This window comes from Maniola hyperantus, chromosome Z (assembly GCF_902806685.2).
Source record: "Maniola hyperantus chromosome Z, iAphHyp1.2, whole genome shotgun sequence".
Taxonomy (NCBI): Eukaryota; Metazoa; Arthropoda; class Insecta; order Lepidoptera; family Nymphalidae; genus Maniola; species Maniola hyperantus.
This window is the reverse complement of record NC_048564.1, coordinates 5,804,827-5,829,314: the sequence shown is the minus strand read 5'-3', so window position 1 is coordinate 5,829,314 and position 24,488 is coordinate 5,804,827. Positions and strand designations below refer to the sequence as shown.

The 24,488-nt window shown below is 39.0% G+C and overlaps 3 protein-coding genes across 4 annotated transcripts in view; all 3 read right to left on the bottom strand.

The window, feature by feature from the left end:
- Positions 1-813: 813 nt before the first annotated feature.
- Positions 814-9,812, bottom strand: LOC117995389 (fork head domain-containing protein crocodile-like). 2 transcript variants are annotated; one of them, XR_011238438.1, is made up of 3 exons: positions 8,721-9,812; positions 8,391-8,563; positions 814-2,732 (listed from the first exon to the last, which is right to left on the bottom strand). XR_011238438.1 is itself a non-coding variant. In XM_034983404.2 (2 exons), the coding sequence occupies exon 1, from the start codon at positions 9,746-9,748 to the stop codon at positions 8,735-8,737; it is 1,014 nt and encodes a 337-aa protein (XP_034839295.1). In that variant the 5' UTR covers positions 9,749-9,812; the 3' UTR covers positions 814-2,732; positions 8,721-8,734. The 2 variants fall into 2 exon arrangements, 1 of the variants encoding a protein (XP_034839295.1); XM_034983404.2 differs by lacking the exon at positions 8,391-8,563.
- Positions 9,813-14,381: 4,569 nt separating this feature from the next.
- On the bottom strand, positions 14,382-18,488 carry LOC117995390 (uncharacterized). Its single transcript, XM_034983405.2, has 3 exons — positions 18,176-18,488; positions 16,946-17,079; positions 14,382-14,802 (listed from the first exon to the last, which is right to left on the bottom strand). Exons 1-3 carry the CDS (start codon positions 18,339-18,341, stop codon positions 14,710-14,712), a joined length of 393 nt encoding a protein of 130 aa, XP_034839296.1. The 5' UTR covers positions 18,342-18,488; the 3' UTR covers positions 14,382-14,709.
- A 787-nt stretch (positions 18,489-19,275) lies between these two features.
- Positions 19,276-24,488, bottom strand: part of LOC138404581 (forkhead box protein F1-like) — a 59,053-nt gene continuing 53,840 nt past the window's right edge. The window contains exons 2-3 of the mRNA XM_069509101.1: positions 22,847-23,090; positions 19,276-22,255 (exon numbers count right to left, since the gene is read on the bottom strand). Of these exons, the coding sequence (XP_069365202.1) occupies positions 22,858-23,090 (233 nt within the window). The 3' untranslated portion in view covers positions 19,276-22,255; positions 22,847-22,857. The remainder of the gene's footprint in view (positions 22,256-22,846; positions 23,091-24,488) is intronic.

Sequence of the window (24,488 nt, the reverse complement as noted above, 5' to 3'; positions counted from 1 at the left end):
CTTGGCCGGTTTTTATATATAGAAGATATGCGTTGAAGTCCTTTTTCATATTTTTAAATTTGAAAATTGCACTGTAAAATAAATGCATTATTTAATTTAATATAGTTATCGATTTAGGTAGGTACCTACGTATCTATGTACAATACTATATTATGTATTAACGAGAAAACTTCGTTAACAAATTATGTATTTATTTTAAACAAATATGTTTGTTATGTTGACCACCAACAAAAATATAATAATTAAATCTATTAAACAGGATAAAAATTATCATAATAGACAAAAATTATCAAAGTAAAGACTAGAAAAGAATAATTTTATCAAATAAAGCTTTACACTTACAATATCTATACTTATCTTAAATGTAATTTAAAGTAGTCGTATGTACAATTTAATAAATACATAAGATTAATTCACCACATAACAATGTGAAGTCTTTCGCTCACTTGCATGAGACATAAAAGCTACCGCACACTACACTACCGATGGCGACGACCAAGGTAGCTCGGCTAGTCTCGAACCGTGGCCACCAGCCCTTGTTCGCATAATGACAGTGATTTGTGACCTGTAGGGCGATTGTCTAAAACCTGCATCAATCATTATTACAATCTCAGTTGTTCAGTAGGGCGATTGTCTAAAACCTGCATCAATCATTATTACAATCTCAATTGTTCTAATTGGCTGAATTTGTGCGATTCTTGTTGCAACAATGCGTTGTAGCCAATAGTGAGCGAGCATTAACCAATCAGAGATGATTGTGATCGTGACATTGTAGCTGTCAAACAACCGCGGTAGGGCCACTGGTTAGCTGAATTCGTGCGATTCTTGTTGCAACAATGCATTGTAGCCAAAAAGTGAGCGAGCGTTAACCAATCAGAGATGATTGCGATCGTGACATTGTCACTCACGGTCATATCTACGCACTTCTAGTATTTTCGCTACGCGATACCACAATGTTATAAAATATATTTTAAAAAAGTCTCGTCCACAAATTGTAACGGTTTGTAACTACTAAATAATAGTCGCCATCGGTGGCCCAGTGTACAGCAGCTCTGAGATAAGTCACTAATAATTCGATGGGTATACGTATACAATATTCGTCACTCGACCTTATTATTATACTAATTATTCTTGTACAGAAAACTGTATTGCCTACAGGTAAATTTTGTTTTATGTACTGAATTTAATTTTTAATTTAACTGAAACTACTGATACTAAGGCCGCGATTACACCTGTAAGTTTTACTCACGCAAGTAGCTTACGCTATTAACTTGCGAAAAATTTACTAATATAAACACTCTTATAAGTAGTTTATAGTATAGATTGATAACTTAGGTACGTAAGTTGAAAAATTTACTTTGTTCAAAACTTTGTTGAAAGTGTTCAAAACTTACAAGTGTAAATTGCGACCTTTAGATTGTAAGAAGTTCTATGACTTTCACAATAATTATTTTCTTTTGTCATATTTTAATAGATAGGCATTGATTGCGCTAAACAAATTTTTGAAATAATTATGGAACATTTGGTTCATCAGCAATTACCGGCCATAATAAATAGTAGCTTTTCACAAAACAAATTATTATAATCTGAAAATCAAGTAGGTTAAGTAGTGTATAATACACAAACTAAACCAACTAGGTACTTAATAAGATATTAAGATAACAGGTCATTTATTTTCATTTTTTTTTAAATGCAAAAACAAATAATTCGTGATTAGGAAGTTAAAATACGTTATTATACCAAATCTCAGATTCATCGGCGGTAAGTACTACTTATGCTCTTTTCGGAAGTTTATCCCACATCAGTTATACGTTTTACCACTTTTACTTACCTACGGCCTACCTACAACAAATTAACAACATTATAGGTAGGTACCTCTATCAAAACGTTATCAACGCTTGAGAGTGGTGATGATGCAAAAGTGTAAACTGTCGATGCATCCATCATCGTCGCTCTCCACATGCTACGTAACGATACCTCTTATTAGAACAAAGTTGCAGACTAATAATTATTATAGGACGCGACAGGTCGAATTGGCAATCAAGGAGGGAACGCCGCGCACACCCACACAGCCTCCGCGCTAACTCAGTGCGGGCTGGCCCGGGTGACGTGCGGGCATGCGGAGCGTCTCCCCGCCTCACACCTCGGATGCCATCTCGATCTGTCCCTACTATACATAATATTTACCTATAGTCCCAATAACAGGGTAACTTCGAAAATTTATTTGTACAAGGAAGGTGTAACCAGAACGCTAGCAAAAACTTAGGGTTATTATTACTACTTAAACACAATCTAATGCCAATAACTATATTTTGTTTTTCTAGTAGTTTCATTTTCACGATTTTTATGGTACCTTATCAGTAATCATCAGTAGGTAGGTACATCACCTGTCTTCGTTTTTGCTAACGTTCTGGTTACACCTGCATACATAGTATTAGATAAGTACAGCGTATGTTCCCGTTGGACCCGTGTGAACGCATTATGACAAGTAGATAGGTATAATATGCCTAGGTACTCTATTGATGACCTTATCTTGATTTGTCTCGTTCTCGGAACAGTTCACTGTTCATTGGAATAGTCACATAAACAACCTAGACTATAAATTCGTAAATAAAAACTGTTCATGTCAAGTACATCCATACCTAAGTACATATTTGTCACTATTTGATTCATACAGGTAACAAACACGATTCCCCTGCTCTTCGCCTCCCGCTGGCTTCAATCCGTTCTACCTGGGACAATAATAATAATACAATATAAGCAATTATCATTATTACCTGTAAAACAGCGGTTGTAAACGAACTAGGGATGATTTATACTAACACGGTGGCGGGTCGTGCCACTTGGAGGCGCGGACGAGGCACGGATTCAAAACATCACGAACATTTTATATGAAGCAGTTCATGGTTCACCGTGTGGCGTCCGTGCCCGCCACGTGTTAACTTAAATCAACCCTTATTCATGACGTAATAGAAGGATGGTAGTACGAGTAAGTAGGCATAGTGGTGAGAGTCCGTTGAAAATGAGTTGAAAAAGTCGGAGTCAATGAAGCCGTAAAACAGCCAATTTTAGGAAGACCTGAGGTCTTCTAAAACTGCTCCAATTTGGATGTTTTTGTTAAAAAAATGTTTTTAGGCTTCCGTACCTCAAAAGGAAAACGGAACTCTTATAGGATCACTCTGTTGTCTGTCTGTCCGTCTGTCTGTCTGTCAAGAAACCTACAGGGTACTTCCCATTGACCTAGAATCATGAAATTTGGTAGATAAGTAGGTCTTATCGCAGACATTAGGCGGAAAATCTGAAAACCATGAATTAAAATGTATTCATGAACAAATTGCTTTTTCGGCTTCAAAGTAAGATTGCTATACCAAGTGGGGTATCATAATGAAAGGGCTTTACCTGTACATTCGAAAACAGATTTTTATATTTTATTTTTAGGCATAATAGGTTTTGATTTATCGTGCAAAATGTCGATAAAATACGACGGTAGTACGGAACCCTCAGTGCGCGAGTCTGACTCGCACTTGGCCGCTTTTTTTATATATTAATTAATAGGTATCAGAATTTTTTTGAAGCGGGGAAATAATTTTTAATATTTTTTAAACCATAATAATATGTATGATATTTATATATAACATCCAGTAAAATGTAAGGGTCTCTTTGAAAGGTTGTAGATTATGGAGGGCAAATGCAATCAAATGACTTCTAAATTCTAAACACTTATGGGTAGGTAACTAGCTGCCCTGGCGAACTTCGTACCGCCTACCAGTCGATACAAGTTTTTTTCATTTTTCTCTCCGTAAGAACGTGGTAAGAACCATCCTCGTACTTTAAGGAATATATAAAAAAAGAATTTGCGAAATCGGTTCAGCGGTTCTCGAGATTTGCGATGAGCAACACATTTAGTGATTCATTTTTATATTATACCTAGAGAAGAAGATAAGGGCTCGTTTTTGAGTCGTGAGGATCGTTTTGTGTTTTTCAGAAAAAATACGTGTTTGTTTCTTTAAAAATTCATTAAAAAAAAGTAAGGCATATTGCCGACTTTTTATTATGTTTCTAAGTGGCAGACATCTTAATTAATATAATTATTGTGAGTTACTAAAATAAAAATCCTTACTTATAGGTTCTCCGGTTAGGGCTCCGAAACTGTACCAGTTGCATAATTTATATTTGGTTACTCTTTTTGGTTTGGTTATTGCCATCTCGACCTGTCGCGAACTATAGATATAGTGCAAAATATTTTCAAAATAATTGATATATATTCCTGAAAATAATACCTATAGCTTTTCCTTTATATATATTTAAAAGGAACAGCTGACTGACTGATCTATCAACGCACGGCTCAAACTACTGGACGGAGGTTGGGCATGCAGAACGCTATTATGACGTAGGCATCCGCTAAGAACGAATTTTTGAAAATTCAACCCCTAAGGGGGTAAAATACGGGTTTGAACTTTATGTAGTCAACGCGGATGAAGTCGCGGGCATAAGCTAAAAATCACATAATAATAAAATGCTGAGTTAAAGAAAAATTTAGTAAATAAATATTTTGTACTGTACGGACAAAGGTTACAATTTAATACCTGAAATAACTTATTTATTAAAAAAGCTAATATGAATGATAAAGTTGTAAAGCTTCTTGAGGTCGTGACATAACTACAAAAAAACCGGCCGAGTGGAGTCAGACTCGCGCACCAAGGATTCCGTAGGTACTCGGGTATTTATTCCGATATGTTACAGGATAAATTAAAAACTGTTTTACATAAAATAAAGGAAAATCTAGTTTAGATTGTACAGGTAAAGCCTTTTTATATGATACCCCACTTGGTACAGTTATCTTACTTTGAAAGTTGAAAACACTAATAATTAGTTCATAAACACATTTTTTTGTGTGATGTTACCACAAATAAATTTTATCCGTCATGTGTACTACCAACCTGTTAAATGTTATGATTTATGAGTCAACGGTACCTTACAAGTTTCTTGACAGACACGATAGACAGACAGACAGACAAACAGATAACGAAGTGATCCTGTAAGGGTTCCTTTTTTACGTTTGAGGCACGGAACCTTAAAAATAATAATCTTTTTAATCCGGAAATTTTAAATAGATTAAAATCTTAAGAAAGAACAAAGCTGATAAAATTCTTGTTTATCTCTACGGTGAATTCCCGGAAATGCTTTACAGATTAACTACAGCGTATTGCAATTGAGGTACACGGTGTGAAAAAAGGAAAAGGTGACTGACTGACTGATTTATCTATCAACCCACATCTCAAAGTACTCGACGGATCGGGCTGAAATTCAGCATGCAGATAGGCTATTATGACGTAGATATCCGCTAAGAAAGGATTTTTGAAGATTCAACACCTAAGGGGGTAAAATGGTGGTTCGAAGTTTGTGTGGTCCACGCGGACGAAGTAAGTAATAATCAAGATCTCGTCTTATAATGAATCGTAAAGGTAGTGCCGGGGGCCGGAAAATGGACTATTTTGCGTCACTCGGGCGTCTTAACCAACTAAGTATAAACAATCTCTTAAATTATAATTTCGCATTTTTAGGGTTCCGTACCTCAAAATGAAAAACGGAACCCTTATAGGATCACTTTATTGTCTGTCTGTCTGTTTGTCAAGAAACCTACAAGGTACCCACTTCCCGTTGACCTAGAATCATGAAATATGGCAGGTAGGTAGATCTTATAGCTGACATTCGGGGAAAAATCTGAAAACCGTGAATTTGTGGTTACATCACACAAAAAAAATTGTGGTCATTAGCTAATAATTAGTATTTTCAATTTTCTAAGTAAGATAACTATATCGAGTGGGGTATCATATGAAAGATCTTCACCTGTGCATTCTAAAACAGATTTTATTTATTTTTATGTATCATAGTTTTTGAATTATCCTGCAAAATGTCGAAAAAAATACGACTGTAGTACGGAACCCTCATTGCGCAAGCCTGACTCGCACTTGGCCGGTTTTTTTTTTTTAATTTATAGACTAGCGCTTGGCTGCAATCAGACCTGAATAGTACCTGGAAAGTAATGATGCAGCCTTAGATGGAGTACGCTTGCCTAGAAGATGCCTATTCACTCTTGACTTGAAGGTACCCATATTATAATTGGAGGGGAAAACTGATGCTGGAAGGGTGTTCCAAATCTTAGCGGTTCGAATCAGAAATGAGGAGGCAAATCGCTTCGTAGGTACGTATCCGTGGAATTTCGACTACGTACGGGTGCAGACATTGGCGATGCCTTGCGGTACGATAGTAGAAAGGTGAAGAAGGAACCAGGAATTTATGTCTTATGCGAACAGGGGTTTAAAAGTTATTTAAATAAAAGTAGGTATATACCTACTTCATCGTTTCGAAACAAGCGGAACCCCCGTATTCGGCCCTGGAAACATCACTGCCACTGCCACTCGGCGAATAATACCACTTTATTATGAACTCCCTTTTTAAAGGGAAAAACTAGAATAATGATAGACAAATGAAACGACGAAACGCTAACTAACTAACTACTTTTTTAAACTTTACTTGTTCTGCCTACTTATCAATAAAAGCTAGTTCATGCTGTGAAGGGATCTTCTTGAGAGAGAAAAAATGGCTGAAGTTTGCTTGTTCAGATTTTTTCTGCACTTAGCGCACTTGGTCACCACATGGTCAATCTATTTGTCCTTGCAACTCATAAAGGGACTGCATATTTGCGTTCAGACTAGAGCTTCGTCTATACTTAAAAACACGTAATCTATGATATAAAAATGAATCACCAAATGTGTTTCTCATCGCAAATCTCGAGAACCGCTGAACCGATTTCGCTAATTCTTTTTTTATAATATTCCTTGAAGTACGAGGATGGTTCTTACGGAGAGAAAAATTTAAAAAAAATGAATCGACTGCTAGGCGGAACGAAGTTCGCCGGGGCAGCTAGTAATAATATCAAAATACTTGTGCTAACTGACTGACTGATATATCAAAGCCTAAGCCGTGGCGGTTAGATAAGTACTTGATATGTACCTACATAGGTAGGTCTATCCTATCTATCATATTATGGCATAGACATTTATGGATCCAAAAAGAATGGATTTTTGGAATTTCCATTCCTAAGGGGTTAATGGGGGATGAAAGTTTGTATGAAACAAGTTATTCTATGAAAATTGGTAGGTATATTTGAGATTTTGTTAAATATGAAAAAATAAGAACCAGTAGGTACAATACCTACTCGGCAGGAAATATTGTACCTACATCAATCTTTAGAAAGAGATAGCGGTTTCGTAGAGCGTTGTCTCTGTCGTTGTGGCCAATAAAACGTCACATGTATGAGTGACAGAGACGACGCTCTACAAAACCGAAATATCATTCTAAAGGTCGATGTATCTACTATATTAATTGTTGCTGGTTGCTGTAGGTACCTATTTGGGTTTTCGGGCAAAAATGAAGAACGTAGGTACGCGTTTCAGGGTTGTGGAAATTCCACCCCTTACCAATTTTCTAAAATTCCACTCGAGAGCTTCACCCACGTGGATTTTTGAAAATCGAATTTTGATCTATAAAAATGATGAAAATCTCAGGTTTCCAGACCCGCCGGTTTGAGCCGTAGGTACCTACGTTGAATGTCAGTCAGTCAGTTTAAAAATTATTTTATACTTCAGCTTTTATTACTTTGAATATTTACTACTTATAATAACTAATAAGTATTATCAATACCCATCACTATGTGACTATACCCATTTTATAAATGCGAAAGTGTGTTAGTTTTTGTTTTATTGGTTTGTCCTTCAATCACGTCGCAACGGAGCTACGGATCGACGTGATTTTTTTGCATGGGTATATTTAAAGACCTGGAGAGTGGCTTAGTTACTTTTTATCCCGGAAGATCAAAGAATTCCCACAGGGATTTTAGTCCACGCAGAGGAGGTCACGGGCTATAGCTAGTTTTTATATATATTTTAATATAACTTTAAATAAGGTAACTGCCTACCTTATTTCAATTTACATTACTTACCTACTGTTTAAGCATTTTGCTATGCTCTACCAACTCTACTCTCTCAGTCCCTTTCTCTTTACATTGAATCCTTCATTCTTGAGTATCATTACCCCAGCGTTCCATCAATCACTAATTAGGTAATCAATCACAGATCCTTCCGCATACAATTTGACTATAGACAGGCACATATGATTTCGACTCTATCACCTAATAGCTACCTATATTTGAGCTGCAAAGTTTGCATTAGGTATAGGCGCATGGATTTTGATTTTGGATTCAATGATTTTTGACATTAACTGAGAGTCTTGCTGCGTACACATGCCTACTTACTCACGTCGCGTATGTACCTACCATGCATTGTTACGGATAAGATAACATCAAACACATGTAAAGTTCGACATACCTATAGGAGAGAACGGAGCGGGAGGCGGCAGGGCCGGCCGCCGATCTGTAAACAGTGGTTATCGACGCGCCGCCACTTCGCTTCACGGCATCTCCGGCTACCGCGCTATATTTATCCGCTCTGGAACTGACGCGGACGGCTAAATCCGTTCGGCGCCGTGTGATGCCGGCCTCCTGCAACCACAACCACGTCACGGAACTGCCTGACGCCTACCCCGCGGCCGGCGGGGTCGAAGTCGAACGTAACTCGCACAGCGGTATTCGCGACGCCCAAACTAAACGGTACAAAAACATTCGCAGCGCTTGCAGTACCAACAAAACGTAATCTCACCTGAGAGCACTATCTCAGTAGGATTTATGAGCAGCAGCGGGAGCGGCGGCCACGCACGCTTGATGATGGTAGTAGGAGGGCGCCGGCGTGCGGTAGTGGTGGTGAGGCGGCGGGGAGGCCCGGTACGGATCCGGAGTGGGCGAGCCGCCTCGGAAGCCCGCCAGCTGACAGCTGGGCGGCTCGAACAAGTCGCGGAAGCCCGGGGGCAGCTGCTCCGCCGGCGGCTCGGGCGCGGCGTACCAGCCGCTCGTGGCCGCGCGGAACTCCTCGGCGGCCAGCGCGTAAGGCTGCGGCGAACAGTACACTGCGGACGGGGGTAATCGCGGTTCGCTAAACTCATCCATCGGTTCCGTCAGTTTCTCGTATCTCGTACAGTCAGATCCGGGTTCCCGTTTCGGTCTGCATTCGAATATTCGTGGCTTTACGTCGGGCTTGACGTCACGACCCTGACCCAACGCGTCAGCGGAGCCGAGCGCTTCTTGTGCTGCCAGCGCTTCTTGAGCTTGCTGCAGCTGTTGTTGACGCTTCAATGCTTCTTCTTTCTCTTTGAGAGCATCTTTTTTCTTAAAACGGCGACGACGTCTCAAGTAGGAGCCGTTATCGAACATATTATAAGAGTCGGGATCTAAAGTCCAGTAACTGCCTTTGCCAGGCTTTTTATCATCTCTCGCCACTTTAACGAAACATTCGTTGAGACTTAAATTGTGCCTAATCGAATTCTGCCAACCTTGTTTATTTTCTCTGTAGTAGGGAAACCGCTCCATGATAAACTGATAGATACCGTTAAGTGTTATTCGGCGATCTGGTGCATTCTGTATCGCCATTGCGATGAGAGCGATGTACGAATACGGCGGTTTGACCATGTCTTTCGGTGTGCCGACGTGCTGCTGGTGCGGATGGAGATAGGGCGGCCCGTAGCCGTATCGGTGGTACTGTTCGTAAGCATACGGAGTGACTCCGGCGGAATAGCCCCCCGGGGCCCCGCTGCGATACGCATAGTGTCCCTGTTCTCCGAACAAGGCGTGCATCGTGTCCAGGTACGCTCACTGCCACAACATGATCAAACCCGAACGCGATACCTCCACGCGCTTCTCTCACGGCAACAAAACGATGACTGACTGATTTTGTTTGGATTCACAACAAGGCCCGTTTACATAGCGGACGCTCAACGAGAGGCGAATGAGCGGGATTGTGGGCGACGCCGAACTGTGATGCGTTGCGGATGGAACCGCCCTCTCGGGTGAAACGTTTGTCTCGTTTTGACGGCTGTCCCAAAGCTATATTTGTCTCCCTCTACGGAAGCCTGGATGCGTTAGCTGGGATGCTATGCAGCCTGGGCGTCGCGCAAGGCGGTGCCTGCCCGGCTTTGCGACAATGCCCGGTGTACTGGCTCCCCTTCCTCCCTAGCCCTAATGCCCTTTGTTCGGCACAATTGTCAATTATTCTTACTGCCACAATTCAGAAAAAACCGAAAGCTAGAGGGTGAATATTCCTGTTGGTGACAACGCTAATAAAACTCTCTCAAGCCAGTGAAAAGTTCGAAAACTAAAAGAGGTTATCAGAATTCAGTTGATAGCCAAAGTAGGTACTTTGGCTATCCACCAAACCTAATACCAACTTACTTAATTAATAATTGCAGCGACAAAAATAGGCACCTACTTGAAGATAATATATTATTATAGATAGATTAGATAGGTATTATTGACACAGCTACTGACAAATGAGAGGAGACCTGTGCTCTGTAGTGAGCCGGCGATCGGTTGATCATGATGATGATGATAAGATACTGATAAAACGCCACAAAACGAGTGGAAGTCAGTCACTATGAAAATAACCGATCGTTCAAAAAACCGATGGACGTTGGGGTCCCAAGGTGCTGGAAAGGCACGCACCGAAAAGCGCAGCGTTCGAAGATCCCCCCTTAACAGTGTTATTATTCTAAGCCCTTTAGGTAAACGACAACATCAAACGAGTCGCAGGGAGCCGCTGTATTAAGCGCGGCGGCGCGGCGCAAGATCCTGTGGTCGCTTGTGGAAGTCCCTATAAAAAACCTATGTCCAGTCTCGACTCTGTCGGTTCATGATGAAGATGAATATTATATTAGTCTAATTATAAAATAATAAAACCGGTCAAGTGCGAGTCAGGCTCGCGCACCGAGGGTTCCGTAGTAGGTACAATCGTATTTTTTCGACATTTTGCACGATATAAATCAAAAACTATGATTTATAAAAATAAATAAAAATCTGTTTTAGAATCCACAGGTGAAGCCCTTTCATATGATACCTACCCCACTTGATATAGTTATCTTACTTTGATAATTGAAAATACTAATTATTTGTTCATGACCACAATTTAATTTTTTTTGTGTGATGTGACCACAAATTCACGCTTTTCAGATTTTCCCCCTAAAGTCGGCTATAAGACCTATACCTACCGGCCAAATTTCATGATTCTAGGTCAACGGGAAGTACCTACCCTGTAGGTTTCTTGACAGACCGACCGGGTTCCGTTTTTTCTTTTGAGGTACGGAACCCTAAAAATTACTTTGACGTAAGATTTTACACCTGTACTACCGGTTATCCGGTATATACATCTACCGGTAATCTACTGTTCACTAAGCTATTACACTGACTGCGAGCAATTTACCTACTCTTATTCGCTGAGGAGATCCATTATCTATCTTCGAAGATATTCGAATTATTATAAAGATATTCGGTTGAGATGGCAATAGGGGTATGAGGCGCGTCACCCGCGCTCGCCCACACCGGGTTAGCGCGGGGGCTGTGCGGGGGTGTGGCGCGTTACCTCCCTGATTGCCATCTCGACCTGCCGCGTACTATGGTGCGCTTTCTAAGGTAGGCACTACCCGAGCAGGTAGGATTGTAGTACTTACATACCTACCTACCAGATTCGAATGCGGTTGGCGTCAATTCTGAAACGTATACCTACTCTCTTGGGAGTTGGGACATTTTCCTTGCCATACAATCATAATAAGTAGGTAGCTACAGACCTACCATATAATAGGTACGTATAATTAATCGGACGAACGGAAATGCACTAATCTATAAAAACAGCTAATAATGAGATGAATGAGCCGACCTTTTTTCCTTTCAACAAATCTTTCGCACGTTTGCTTGCATCAACACTGTCTCCTATGACATCCGGAGATAAACTTTAATCACTCGTCGAGATTCCTACCGATCGAAAAACAAAAGTAGGTAGGTAAGACTGCGACAGGTTGAGATGGCAATCGGCGTATGAGGCGGGGGGACGCTCCGCACAGCCGCACATCACTCGCGCTCGCCCGCACCGAGTCAGCGCAGGGGATGTGCGGATGTACGGGACGTTCCCTTCCCGATTGCTATTTCAACCCGTCGCGTAGGTACCTACTATGTATTTAAGATGATATTATCCATAATCCAATAGGTATCTACATATAAGTAGGTACCTATTATAACCTCTACGTCACCGAGCGGTGCACATTGTTACACTATTGTTGGGTCTCAGATTCGATTCCCGGCAGGGGCAATTTGAGAATTTATAATTTCTACTAGATGATGTCCGCGACTTCGTTCGCGTGGATTTAGGTTTCTTAATATCTCTTTGATTTTTCGGGCTAAAAAATGTCCGTCCTCGGATTTTTTTTTAAATTCAGATAGGTACAAGTTAGCCTTTGACTGCTCTCTCATCAGGTGGTGATTGATTCCTGATAGGCCGGCAATGCATCAGCAGTTCCTCTGGTGCTGCAAATGTTCATGGGCGGCGGTAATCACTAACATCAGGTGACCCACTTGCTCGTTTGCTCGCTATCTCTATTAAAAAAAAGTGATGATGCAGTCTAAGATGCCAACCCATTTCTGCACGGCATCGTACCGGAACGCTGAATCGCTTGGCGGCACGGCTTTGCCGGTAGCGTGGTAACTATAGCCACGGCCGAAGCCTCCCACTAGACCAGATCAGAAATTTAGAAATTATAAAATTCCAAACCCCTGCGGTGTGGGGACCTCGTGAGCGGGGTCCTCGGTGGAGGGTCCGCCTCGGCGGATGTACCTGGCTGGGTCGCGGTGGTTTGCTTCGGTGTTCCCGTGACCCAGTCACCAGGCGACACACAGGAGCACCGCTGTGTTTTAGTGAGTATTCCGGTCCCCTCTCGGCCGGCGAGTCCCACATACCTGCCCTCCAGTTGGTTGACTGGCTGGCATCCAGGAGGGAGGGATGCATTTCCCAGCTTTAAAAAAAAGGGAGGTCATATCTATCCCTTACACGTTAGCCCACTTCCTAAGTTAGACAGACATCAAACCATCTGGAGAGAATATACAGCCAAGGACTAACTTGTATCGGGAGATTTAAAAAATCCCAAGTTAAATTCAATTCCTGGTTACTTCATCATCATCATCATTAACCGGTAGACGACCACTGCTGAATTTAGATCTCTTGTAGGGACTTCCACACGCCACAGGCTTGAGCTGCCTAAATCTGTCATCTGTCCATCTATATAGTTAGTGCAAGGTCTTCCGGCTCAAGGTCGCTATTCTAAGACCTTGAGACCTCAAGTGTCAACGCCGTATGTTTTTTTATGTTACTCCCACTAATTCGAACAGGAACGGCATTCCGAACCAGTGGTAAATTAAAACTACCTGACTATTCATAAGTACTTGTAAAAAGTTTACATGAATAAAAAAACATTCTATTCTATTCTAATGCAAATGGCGAACGCGGGGTGCGGGCTGGCGTGTTAGGCCATGCATTCACCTAAGCGGAGAGGAGAGGAGATGCGTTCAATCGATCAATCAGATTCAAAATAGATGACGTGAAAAAATTATCACAATATCTTATAAAAATCGGATTGGTTTTGTACACGTCTCCTTTCCGCTCCGCTTAGGTGGATAGTGGATACCACAGAGTACATTGAATATAGGGGTAGTGGATACCCGGCAGTGGCGTGCACAGGGTTGAAGCCAGGGTAGGCATTAGTTAGCTAGGAACCTGTTTATTGGCAGGTCTTAATGAAAAATATGCATTGAGCTATTACAACTGGGGTAAGCAGTGCATTTAAGCCTCTATGACCTGCACGCCCCTGATACCCGGGCCTTACGCTCCTTCGCGTCGCGTCAATAGAGTAGGATGTATGTTATGTCACAATGTCGCGCGCCCCACTGAAAAATGCATGCTGAACTTCGAGAAGCTACCGAGAGCGCCATCTGTTAGAATTATGCTGAACTTCTTCGAAACGCGCCATCTCTTAGACTAATGCTGAACTTCTTCGAAACGCGCCATCTATTGGAAAGATGCTGAACTTCGACAAGCTACCGAGAGCGCCATCTGTTAGAATTATACTGAATTTCTTCGACACGCGCCATGTAGTGGAACGATCCTGAACTCCGACAAGCTACTGAGAGCGCTGTGTAGAGAGTGTAGAGTGCTGAACCAGCCACCGAGGGTGCAATCTTTGACGAATGCTACCTTCTGAAATATACTCATGTTCATTTTCTGAACCATGTACTTACTTGCTGACCTAGGTAACTAGGTGGCGTGAGTAGTTAATTTTATGAATTTTCACAAATTATTATTTTAGGATCATTTGAATTACATGCTTCTTAAAATTACAAGGACGTATGACAAAAAAACAAATAATAATAATATATTTTATATATTTCTACATTAATTGTTACTTTTCTGTTATTACTTTTCATACAATTACCTAAGTACGTAGCTACCTAACAATAATTTTAATACAATTGCATAAAATAACACAAAAAATAATATGTGTACTTAGGTATATTTTAGTATTCATTTTGTTCAATATCTATTTACATATTTATCCTTATAATTATCATAAAATTAATTGACTTAAAAGATGTAAAGTGTACTAAAGTATCTACCAAAATATAATAATATATAAATTTTATTCTGGCTTGGAATTCAAAGTGTTTGAGATTATGTATTTGTAAATTATAATAACTCTTACTTAGTAGGTAGTTCTTAAAACTTATGTTGGCTTCCTTTTATCCCTATCTTGTATAAGTTTGTCATAGTCTTCTTTAACTTTCTTGCATTCACTTTGTAAGTCTTCAAATTGGCTCTGAAATTAAAAATTGTATTGTTGAATGCTAATCATGAAATTTGGCAGGTAGTCTTATCGCACAAGTAAAGGAATAAACTACATAGGGGAAAGCAGGTAGGATTCGTACACTTTTTACTCTAGGTCATGTAAAAACAAAACTAATAAATATTTCAAAATAATTTCAACGCTGCTGGATTACCTAGTTATCTGGCTTTAATTATAGTGTAGTTCAGTGTTGATGCAAAGTAAGATGACAAAGCTATGATGAATTTCCCAAAAAATGGAAATCGTACGAAAGCACCCCACACGCGAGGTAGCTTCGTACATCGACTAGGGTACATTCGTACATAGTGGGGAGCTTTCGTACACAGGAATTAAAAAGGCTATTTTATATGAAATTAAACATTTATTGATATCAAAATTAACACAGAATCAACCTTAAATATAGTAATAATTAACAATATGGTGTTTACAAACAATTTATTACAATTTAAGTCATTCATTAATCAACATTCTAATTTACCGTTATAGTAACTCGCGTTTCATCTCTTTAGCCTTCTGTTTTCTCTCTTGTTCTCCTTTTTTCATCTTTTTTGCTCTTTCCTTTTCTATCAGTCTATTTTTTTCGGGATTATATGTTATATCCTTAATTTTTATAATACTTTTCCTTTCTTTGTGTCTTTTTAGGTCTTTTTAGGCTAAGGTAAAAGGTTGCATAATTTCTGGCGTCATCATCCCACAGTTGATGTAGATGGTGATGGAGGTGGCAATCTTGATGATAGATCTTGTTGAGTAAGAGCTATTTCTTTGGGAGTTGAATTGGGATAGCGCCTATGTCAAAAATAAACGATTTCTTAGTAATTATTATTAAACAGAGGGTCTTCCAAATTTCGTAAAATCCACGTCCATTGTAAGTTTTAACCATTCAAAACTGATTCTAAAGTTGTTGATTTAAATATAAAGAGTAGGTACGTCAAATGTTTATGACGTCATATCTATGTATATCTTTTATACAAGCTGCCATAGGTACTAAGCCAGCGTTTTGACGTTTGATAAGAAGTTGCTAATTTGACTTATAGCGCAGCTCACGACAGGCATGAAACTTCGAAGAAAGAAAACATCGAGGTTTCACCCACACTGGCAGGCGTCAAATGTCGCCTGTATTTGACGCTTGGTAGGCTATGAAACTACTAGGTATTTTTGATTTAACGACACCCCTAGCCTAATATTTAGCAGATGTCGATTTCAGGATCAAACCGAAAGTTTCTTCACTCTAGTTCTACTCTGCTAGTCTAGGCACCACCACTATTTGTTGCATGTTATCATCTGGGAGTGGTTTAGAATTGGAATCCCATAACCCAGTTAGTGCAAAAACGATCTGAACTCACGCGGGGTGCATTCGTAAAGTACGAATCCACCCCACTCCTAACTGCACGAAGGTACCCCAACCAAAAAAATCAAACAATAAATTTAAAATAAAAATAACGGTGAAGGCTATCCCAAAATTAATGTTTACACATGAATCTAAGGCACTTATCCAAAGACTATTATATGTTACTTTAACAATTTGAGCCAAGCTTATTACGAATTAATGTCGTCAAAGATGAGTCGAAAAATTATTTTCGCGGTGTGAAAACACGTTTTGACTTATTCAAAAAAAACGGACTGTTTTACAGCCACTGCACTTAGCTGTGAGCCTATGAATATGAGCGGGCCTCACATATACAAAAACACAAACGCGTCACTATGTTGCATAGTGTAGATATGACTGTTGTACGAATGCTCCCTCTGTACGAATCCTACCTGCTTTCCCCTACCTATTTAAGGTACATTTTACACTATAATAAATGAAAGTTATACAAAACTAGATGATGTCCGCAACTTCTTCCGTGTGGATTTAGGTTTTTAAAAATCCTGTGTGAACTCTTTGATATTCCGGGATAAAAAGTAGCGTATGTCCTTTCTCGGGATGTAAGCTATCCGTACTAAATTTCAAAATTCAATGGCAATCGTTGCGATTGGCTGAATTTATGGTATTTTAGTTGCAACAATACATTGCAGCCAATAGTGAGCGAGCATCAACTAATCAGAGATGATTGCGATTGTGATATTGTAGCTGTCATTCTACCGCAATCGAACCACAGATTAAACATTTAACTACCTGACATAACAGAGATTGTTGTTTCATTGCAACACAGCTTTCCATTATATCTCTGAATTGTTCCTTTTCTGCTTTGTGATTCTTCTCCATCTCTGTCAGCAATTTATCTATGCGGTTTTTGTACTCCGTAACAACTGCAACATGAGATACAAGCTCAGAAAATGGACTATTAGAAGTAGCCCTATTGTGACACTTACTGTTAGAGTGAGATAGCTAAATGCATTTAAGCTCTTATTAGAATGTGACAAAATGGTAATGTTTTGTCCTTATCACCGTGGCCACTTTTTTGTTTTCCAAAATGTATTTGTACGTGAGTATTTGGCAAACAACGTGAAGTGAGGTTATGTTGACTCAAGTATTGTAAATAAATAATTGATTCGTTTTGTTGTTTTTGAAGTTATTGTGCAATGATGGGTTGCAGTATACTAGGCTACAATAGCCGAAGCGGACGTAAAATAGACGGAATAACATTTCACAATTACCTCTGCTTGAGCGAGAGGGAATGAGGGGGCCACGCTAGTTGCATATCTGGACATATCTGTGGATACAAGTTTCTAAGTCTTTTCTTGTATGGCAAGTAAGATTTTTTTTTAAATAAAATTACCCAAGATCATCATGATGAGTTATATTCCCCTTTCCCCTACGCGTGGATTTAGGTTTTTAAAAATCCTGTGGAAACTCTTTGATTTCCTGGGATAAAAAGTAGCCTATGTCACTCTCCAGGTCTTTTACTATACCCATGCAAAAAATCACGTCGCTCTATGATTGAAGGACAAACCAAAAAACAAACACACATTTATAATATAGGTACTGATCGCACTTCTGGATAAAAGCTTTTTTATGGTGAAAGAATTGCAAAGATTGGTTTAGTAGTTCCAGAGATTATCAATAACAAACAAATAATAAAATTTTTCTCTTTATAATATTAGTACATATCTAATAGATGTATGAAACTCTGAGTTATTTAAGTGATCAAATCAGAAATGAGATCCCAGATCTCATTTCTGTGTAGGCAATGAACAGGGCACTTTGCATCGAAGAATTAATGATGTTGTGGTCCCAAAGTACCTACTCAATTAGCAACTCCCCACGAGAAATCGTAGCATTGGAAACTTTAATCACTTCACTGGGATATGGAATAAGCCTTGCTGATTATCTACTTAAGCTTTTACACCGACGCCGGTAACGCTAGCCTGCACGAGAAAACATGGATCATGAAACAATGCTTACCATTTAACTGGTATTTCGTTGAAGTCAACTCTGTGAAACATCGTTCATTAGAGCCTTTAAAATTGTCTTCAATGTAATGTAACTTCAAATATATCCCGCTAATAATTACAGCTAAAATTATACACAGCACAATCAGTCGCTGTTTTGTCAAAAGACGAAAACTCATTTTTGCAATTGGTAGAATCCAAAATACACAAGAACCTCAGCTAAAATGTTCTATTCACGCATTTAATTATAACTTTACCACAATACTTTTATGTAAATCCCAAACAAGTACAACCAAACAAAAATTGAAAACAAAACAACAACAAGGCTTCATCGACAATCAATTTTTTTTTGCAAGGGTCTTTTATCTCTATGGGCTAAAACTACATATCTTGAACGGGTAACATTGAGATAGTACATAGTGGTACATAGTTTTCGAAGTGGCTCCAACTACAGGAATTCGAGTTTCGAGTTTGACGAAAATTCGGCAAACGGCAAATCTTCTAGACAGTTGCCAGTGTAGCCACCATATTATTCGGGATTTGGCGAATGTTTTTGTCTAAGATCCGGCCGCTTTAATCTGCAGCTACTGCTTCCTATGTGTTTTTTTATAGAACTTAATTTTTATGAATAACTAGCTGCCCCGGCGAACTTCGTAGGTACCGCCTAACAGTCGATGGTCGATTCTTTTTCAGGTTTTTTTTTAAATTTTTCTCTCCGTAAGAACCATCCTCGTACTTCAAGGAATATTATGAAAAAAGAATTAGCGAAATCGGTTCAGCTGTTTTCGAGATTGGCGATCAGCAACACATTCAGCGATTCGTTAATTATTCATCATTTAAAAAAAAAAAACTAAGTTTTATCAAAAAACATAAATGTACATCTGCAAAACATTTTCCTCCAAATAATTTTTTGTCTTCTGTATGAAACTATTAGTGAGAAAAAAATTTCATGCAAAAGTTTACAGATTTTTGAAAATTTAACCAGTGGATAAAATCGGGGGATATAATTTTTATCTTCGGCCCATGCTAGCCGTGGTCGGTTTGAAATTTGAGTAGTCCACGCGGATGAAGTTGCGACCATAAGCTAGTATAAAATAAAACACAAAATATACAGAGAATTTATTAAAAGAAACAGTTTACTACATACGGCATCTACTACAAATAAAAATACTTATATTTAAGTACTTAGGAATTTATACTTAATAAAAGTTTTACGGCTCTGGGTTCTAGCCCTTTTGAGCCTATTATCTATAGTTATATTACTTATACCTACTTGTAGGTACCTACCTATTTGACAACATAACGTAGACGTAAGTACTTATAGCTAGGTGTCCTAGATTGCTGATTAAAGACCACTGACCAGCCATACTTATTATGTAGAAAAACATTTTCTACATGTGATAGGACATCTTTTAATAGTTCGCGACAGGTCTAGATGGCAATCGGGGTGAGGATGCCCTGCTCACCCGCACAGCCCCGGCGATAGCGCGGGTAACGTGCGGGTGTGCAGGGCGTCCCCCCGCCTCATACCTACCTCGATACCCAACCTGTCGCGATTCGCGTACTATAGGTACTTACTAATAATTTAAAATAATTCTTAATTAAGGAAATAAATGATATACTAATAATATGTACAGTACCCGGCAAGAAATATTAATGTCGACCTTTAGAAAGAGATAGCTGTTTCGTAAAGCGTTGTCTCTGTCGTTGAGACCGACAAAACGTCACATAGGTATGAGTGACAGAGGCAACGCTCTACGAAGCCGAAATGTCTTTCTAAAGGTGGATGTACCTACAAAAAGGCGAAGTTCCTGCCGGCTACTTTACCACGATTTGATGCAGTGGAGGACTATAAGGGACAGTGGAGGGGGCATTCTCTGGACCCGGGCCTCGGGTCTAGGGGGCCTCCAAACTTTAAAAAGTCTTTTAGTGAAATGTCAAACTCACACACGTTCAGTAAATTAAAGAGCAAGTTTGCGGAAGAATGGGTGTAATAAAAACTGCCATACGTCTTCCAAGTTAGCCCACTACCATCTTAGACTGCATTGTCACTTGCCACCAGGTGAGATCGCAGTAAAGGGCTAACTTGCTAACTTGTAATGGAAAAACTCGCCTGGTGCTTATATTTCATTATTGAATAATAAAATTGTTTTACGACCCTCCAGGAGGAAATCCGCAAAAAATTAATACAGTGGGCCTTAGAGGGTAGAGATGCCGCCCAGGCTTGAGACCTATAGAACGTACGTACCTAATTTAACTTTGGTTAAGCTTAAAGTTTCAGTTAAAACGAGGCAGATTTAAGCGATGTGAAGCTGTCTCGTTTTAGCTGTGTCTTAATAGGGGACTCTCCATAACTCATTCTATACAAACGTACCTAGTCTCGGTCAAATTTTAATAATAACTAATAAGTACCTAGTATCCATTTAAAATCGGTGCTATTTTGTAGACACGTTTTAGAAACAACCCTATCCTATCAATGAACCTACCTATGAGACCTTCTTCGCTCTGGGCTGGTTTCCGCACTTAAACGTTTCCGTCTGTTGTGCGTGACCTATGAGACCTATCAATGTCCCAATCCAATCTCTCGTTGGCGTATTCAAAGAAGAGCCAAGCTACGTTTGTATGTGACGGAGGGACCCCTCGCAAAAGCCCGAGTACGCTATAGAGATCTTATTCTAGTCCGTCGCTAACATGTCGCTTAACTTAGAAATGCCAAACCAATAACATTGTTTTTTTTACACAAAACATTAGGTAATAATTACTATTCAATGTTTCCTAGCTTGCATAAAGCTAGAAAACATTGAAACATTGAAGCGTTAAGTATTAATTATTAGACAATAATAATTAATAGTTGGATAGTACAAATAATAGCCAGATTAACTAATTTTGGCCGTACCTAAGTCGTAATATAACGCGTACGTTTCTTTACATGTCTTTAGAAATAGTTAATAATATTTAAGCTGAAATGCTTGGTACTAAATATAATGTGACGTAGTGGAATACTAAAATACTAAGTGATTTTTTTCGCAACAAAGAGAGTCAGCGTGTGCCAGACCTTCGTTATTTTTAAAAGCTGAAAGTTTATCTGTGTATTGTCCCCAACACTGGGAGAAACGATCAGCGACTATGAAGAAGACTTCTAGGTCATGGTGGCTTTGGGAGATAACAGGTAACAAAGGTGTATAAATCTCACGTCAAAGTATAAAGTCTAATTCTTTTATATTTTCTTCAGAATACTGCCAGACACCCTTAAACTTTTAAACTTTAAGGGTGTCTGGCAGGGGGTTGCCATGCTATGATACTAAGTGTCTAGCAATGCATGACGTGATTACTAAATACTATTCTGAAGAAAATAGAAAAAATCTGACTTTGACGTAAGATTTTTTACACCTTCATTATCTGTTCTCCCAAAGCCACCATGATCCAAACAAACATACAAACAAACGTTCCTCCCAGTTGGGGACAATACGCAAAGACATTTCAGCTTTAAAATATTCAAGGTCTGGCACGCGCTGGCTCTCTCTCTCTATTACACAAAACATTAATTTCTATTCAATATTTTCGAGCTTGGATATATTTTTGGGAAGCATTAAATTTTAATTACACAATAATAATGAATAGTTGGATTGTTAATAATAGCCAGATAACCTAATTTTGGTCGTACCTAAATCGTACTATACCTACCTACCGTACGCGTAAATTTTTGTCATGTCTTTGGAAATAATTAAAATATTGCTTACTAAATATATTGTGACGTAGTGGAATACTAAAATACTAAGTGAGTTTTAAATGTACCTACTAATACTATGGTGCAGTATTGTGTTCTACACCCTACAGGCATTAAATAATTAATAATAATTATCTTACCCACTAAATTTTTATAGATTTTTTTTTAAAATATCGATAACTTTTAGTTTCCTAAACATACCTAATAACTAAAAATAATCCTCTTTCAATATATTTAGAGACAATTAATTGTCAATCCATACCTAATTTATAATCAATTAAGATTGTAAAAACGACATCTTCCACAGTGTCGTATATACAAGTGATTTGCAACCTTCTTCATATTATCAGCATACGAAGTTTGAATCTGTAATGAAAGCATAAGTTGAGTCTTTTCTCGCTGTGATGTTAGGTATATTATACAAGCTAGGACAGCTAACAAAAAAATATATTAAAAAACCGACTTTGACGTGTAGGTATGCTAAAGTCGGGCGAGCTTTACGCTTTGATTTCTATTTTTAATCCATACTCCATACTCCATACTTACTAATATTATAAATGCGAAAGTGTGTCTGTCTGTCGGTCTGTCTGTCTGTCTGTCTGTCTGTCTGTCTGTCTGTCTGCTAGCTTTTCACGGCTCATCCGTTTAACCGATTTTCATGACATTTGGTACAATACGTGAAAAATGGTATTGGTTTGGTGAAATTTGGTGAAATTTGGAAATTTGGTAAAATGGTAATTTGGTGGTTTGGTACAGAGATAGCTTGCATCCCGCGGAAAGACATAGGCTACTTTTGATCCTGGAAAATCACAGAGTTCCCACGGGATTCTTAAAACGCAAACGAAGTCGCGGGCATTATCGAGTATAATATATAGGGCTGCTCGTGCTGATTCACTCACTGTCAAAGCTGTTTAGTAACTCATTCCCAGGTTTTCTTATCATTTAAATATTCCTTACCAAAAAAGTTTTCAAATCCAAGACGATGACGTCGTCGGTGGAACTGATGTCTGCGCAATGGCTGCAGACGGCGGCAGAGCGGACAGAGGGGTAGGAGGCTTGCGATCAGGGGTCGGCGCCGGTAGCGGCGAGGACAGGTGGTGACCGAACCCACCCAGCCCGCTGATGGAGCCAGCTGTCAAAGAGCCCCCGGACAGCATCTGCCCATGGACCGTACGCATCCCCGGAAACATGGACGCTGCACCTGGAAATGGCGACGTTTCTTTTTCAGCAATAATATGTAGATTTTATACCTAAACTGCAATAACAATATTTACAACAGCATATTTTTCATAAATTCATATTATGTGTTTAAGAAACACGTCCTATCTTTATAAAGGGGGTGCTACTAACTTTTTTCTTCTATTAGCAGGGGAAGGGAAGGGGAACTCGGGCCTGAAAGTTGTAAAAAAAACAGCTTCGGAAATGAGCGATTTGGAGTGGATGTAGGTGGATGACTATAACATTATATTTTTATGTACCTACCTACTCATCTCATTTTTAGACTCATCACGCTTTATCTCAAAAGATGTAAGTTATTGTATATAATTCGAGTTATTCGAGATCAAGCTTATACGCGATCTCTGTTCGGGGCGGACCTATCTCAAGGAACTATTATTTATTATTAACTAGCTGATGCCCGCGACTACATACGCGTGGATTTAGGTTTTAAAAATCCCGTAGGAACTTTTAGATTTTCCGGAATAAAAATAGCCAATCGTCGCTCTCCAGGTACTTAAGGCCCATGCAAATCCGTTGCTCCATTGTGACATTATAGAAGGGCATACCAATAAACCAACAAACAAACATAATTTCGCATTTATAATATAATAAGTATGATTATATGATAAGTATGATTTTCCAAGGCAGGTTTGATACATATTTATCATACCTATGAGACTAAATACAAGAATTAGCAGACGGCTGCGTCTGCGGGCTTAACTGACAACGCGTTGATTCATGTGCACCAGCGGATTTTCTGATATATATTCAGATTCAGTATCCTTAGTGTGAGTTTGCCCATCTCGACAAGGTTGATAGTACCATCGAATACTAATTCTTCATTTGCGTAATGTGTGTAAGTACATAATATCATGTTGTTAAATCTAAGAAAATAGCGTCAATCACATTAGCCATGTTGGCGTACAAATATACTTAATAGACAATTAAAACTAATATAACATATTTAAAATACAGGGAGTTATTAAATTTATAAATAAATAAAATGGACCTAAAAGCTGTTTATTTTAAAATCATACTTTCAATTCAACTAAGGGTTTTTTTATAAACCCTTAGTTGAATTGAATTGAATTGAAAGTATGATTTAAAAAAAAAACTAAGGGTATTTTCGATTGACCTAGTCAATCATAAATCGTAATGCACCGCTCGTGGCTGAACCTCCTTGCGAGTATTAGCATAAGTACCTACCTAACTCATAGGTAGGTACTAACTACCTCATCAGTAGCGCCTTCCTAGTATGGATATGAATTATGATGTCATGAATTGCGTAACCGGCAGGAATCGAACCTGCATCTTCTAAATTATAAAAAATAATATAGTAAAAAGCAAATAATGTCATTTCTCGTTCAAAGAGTTTCATTGT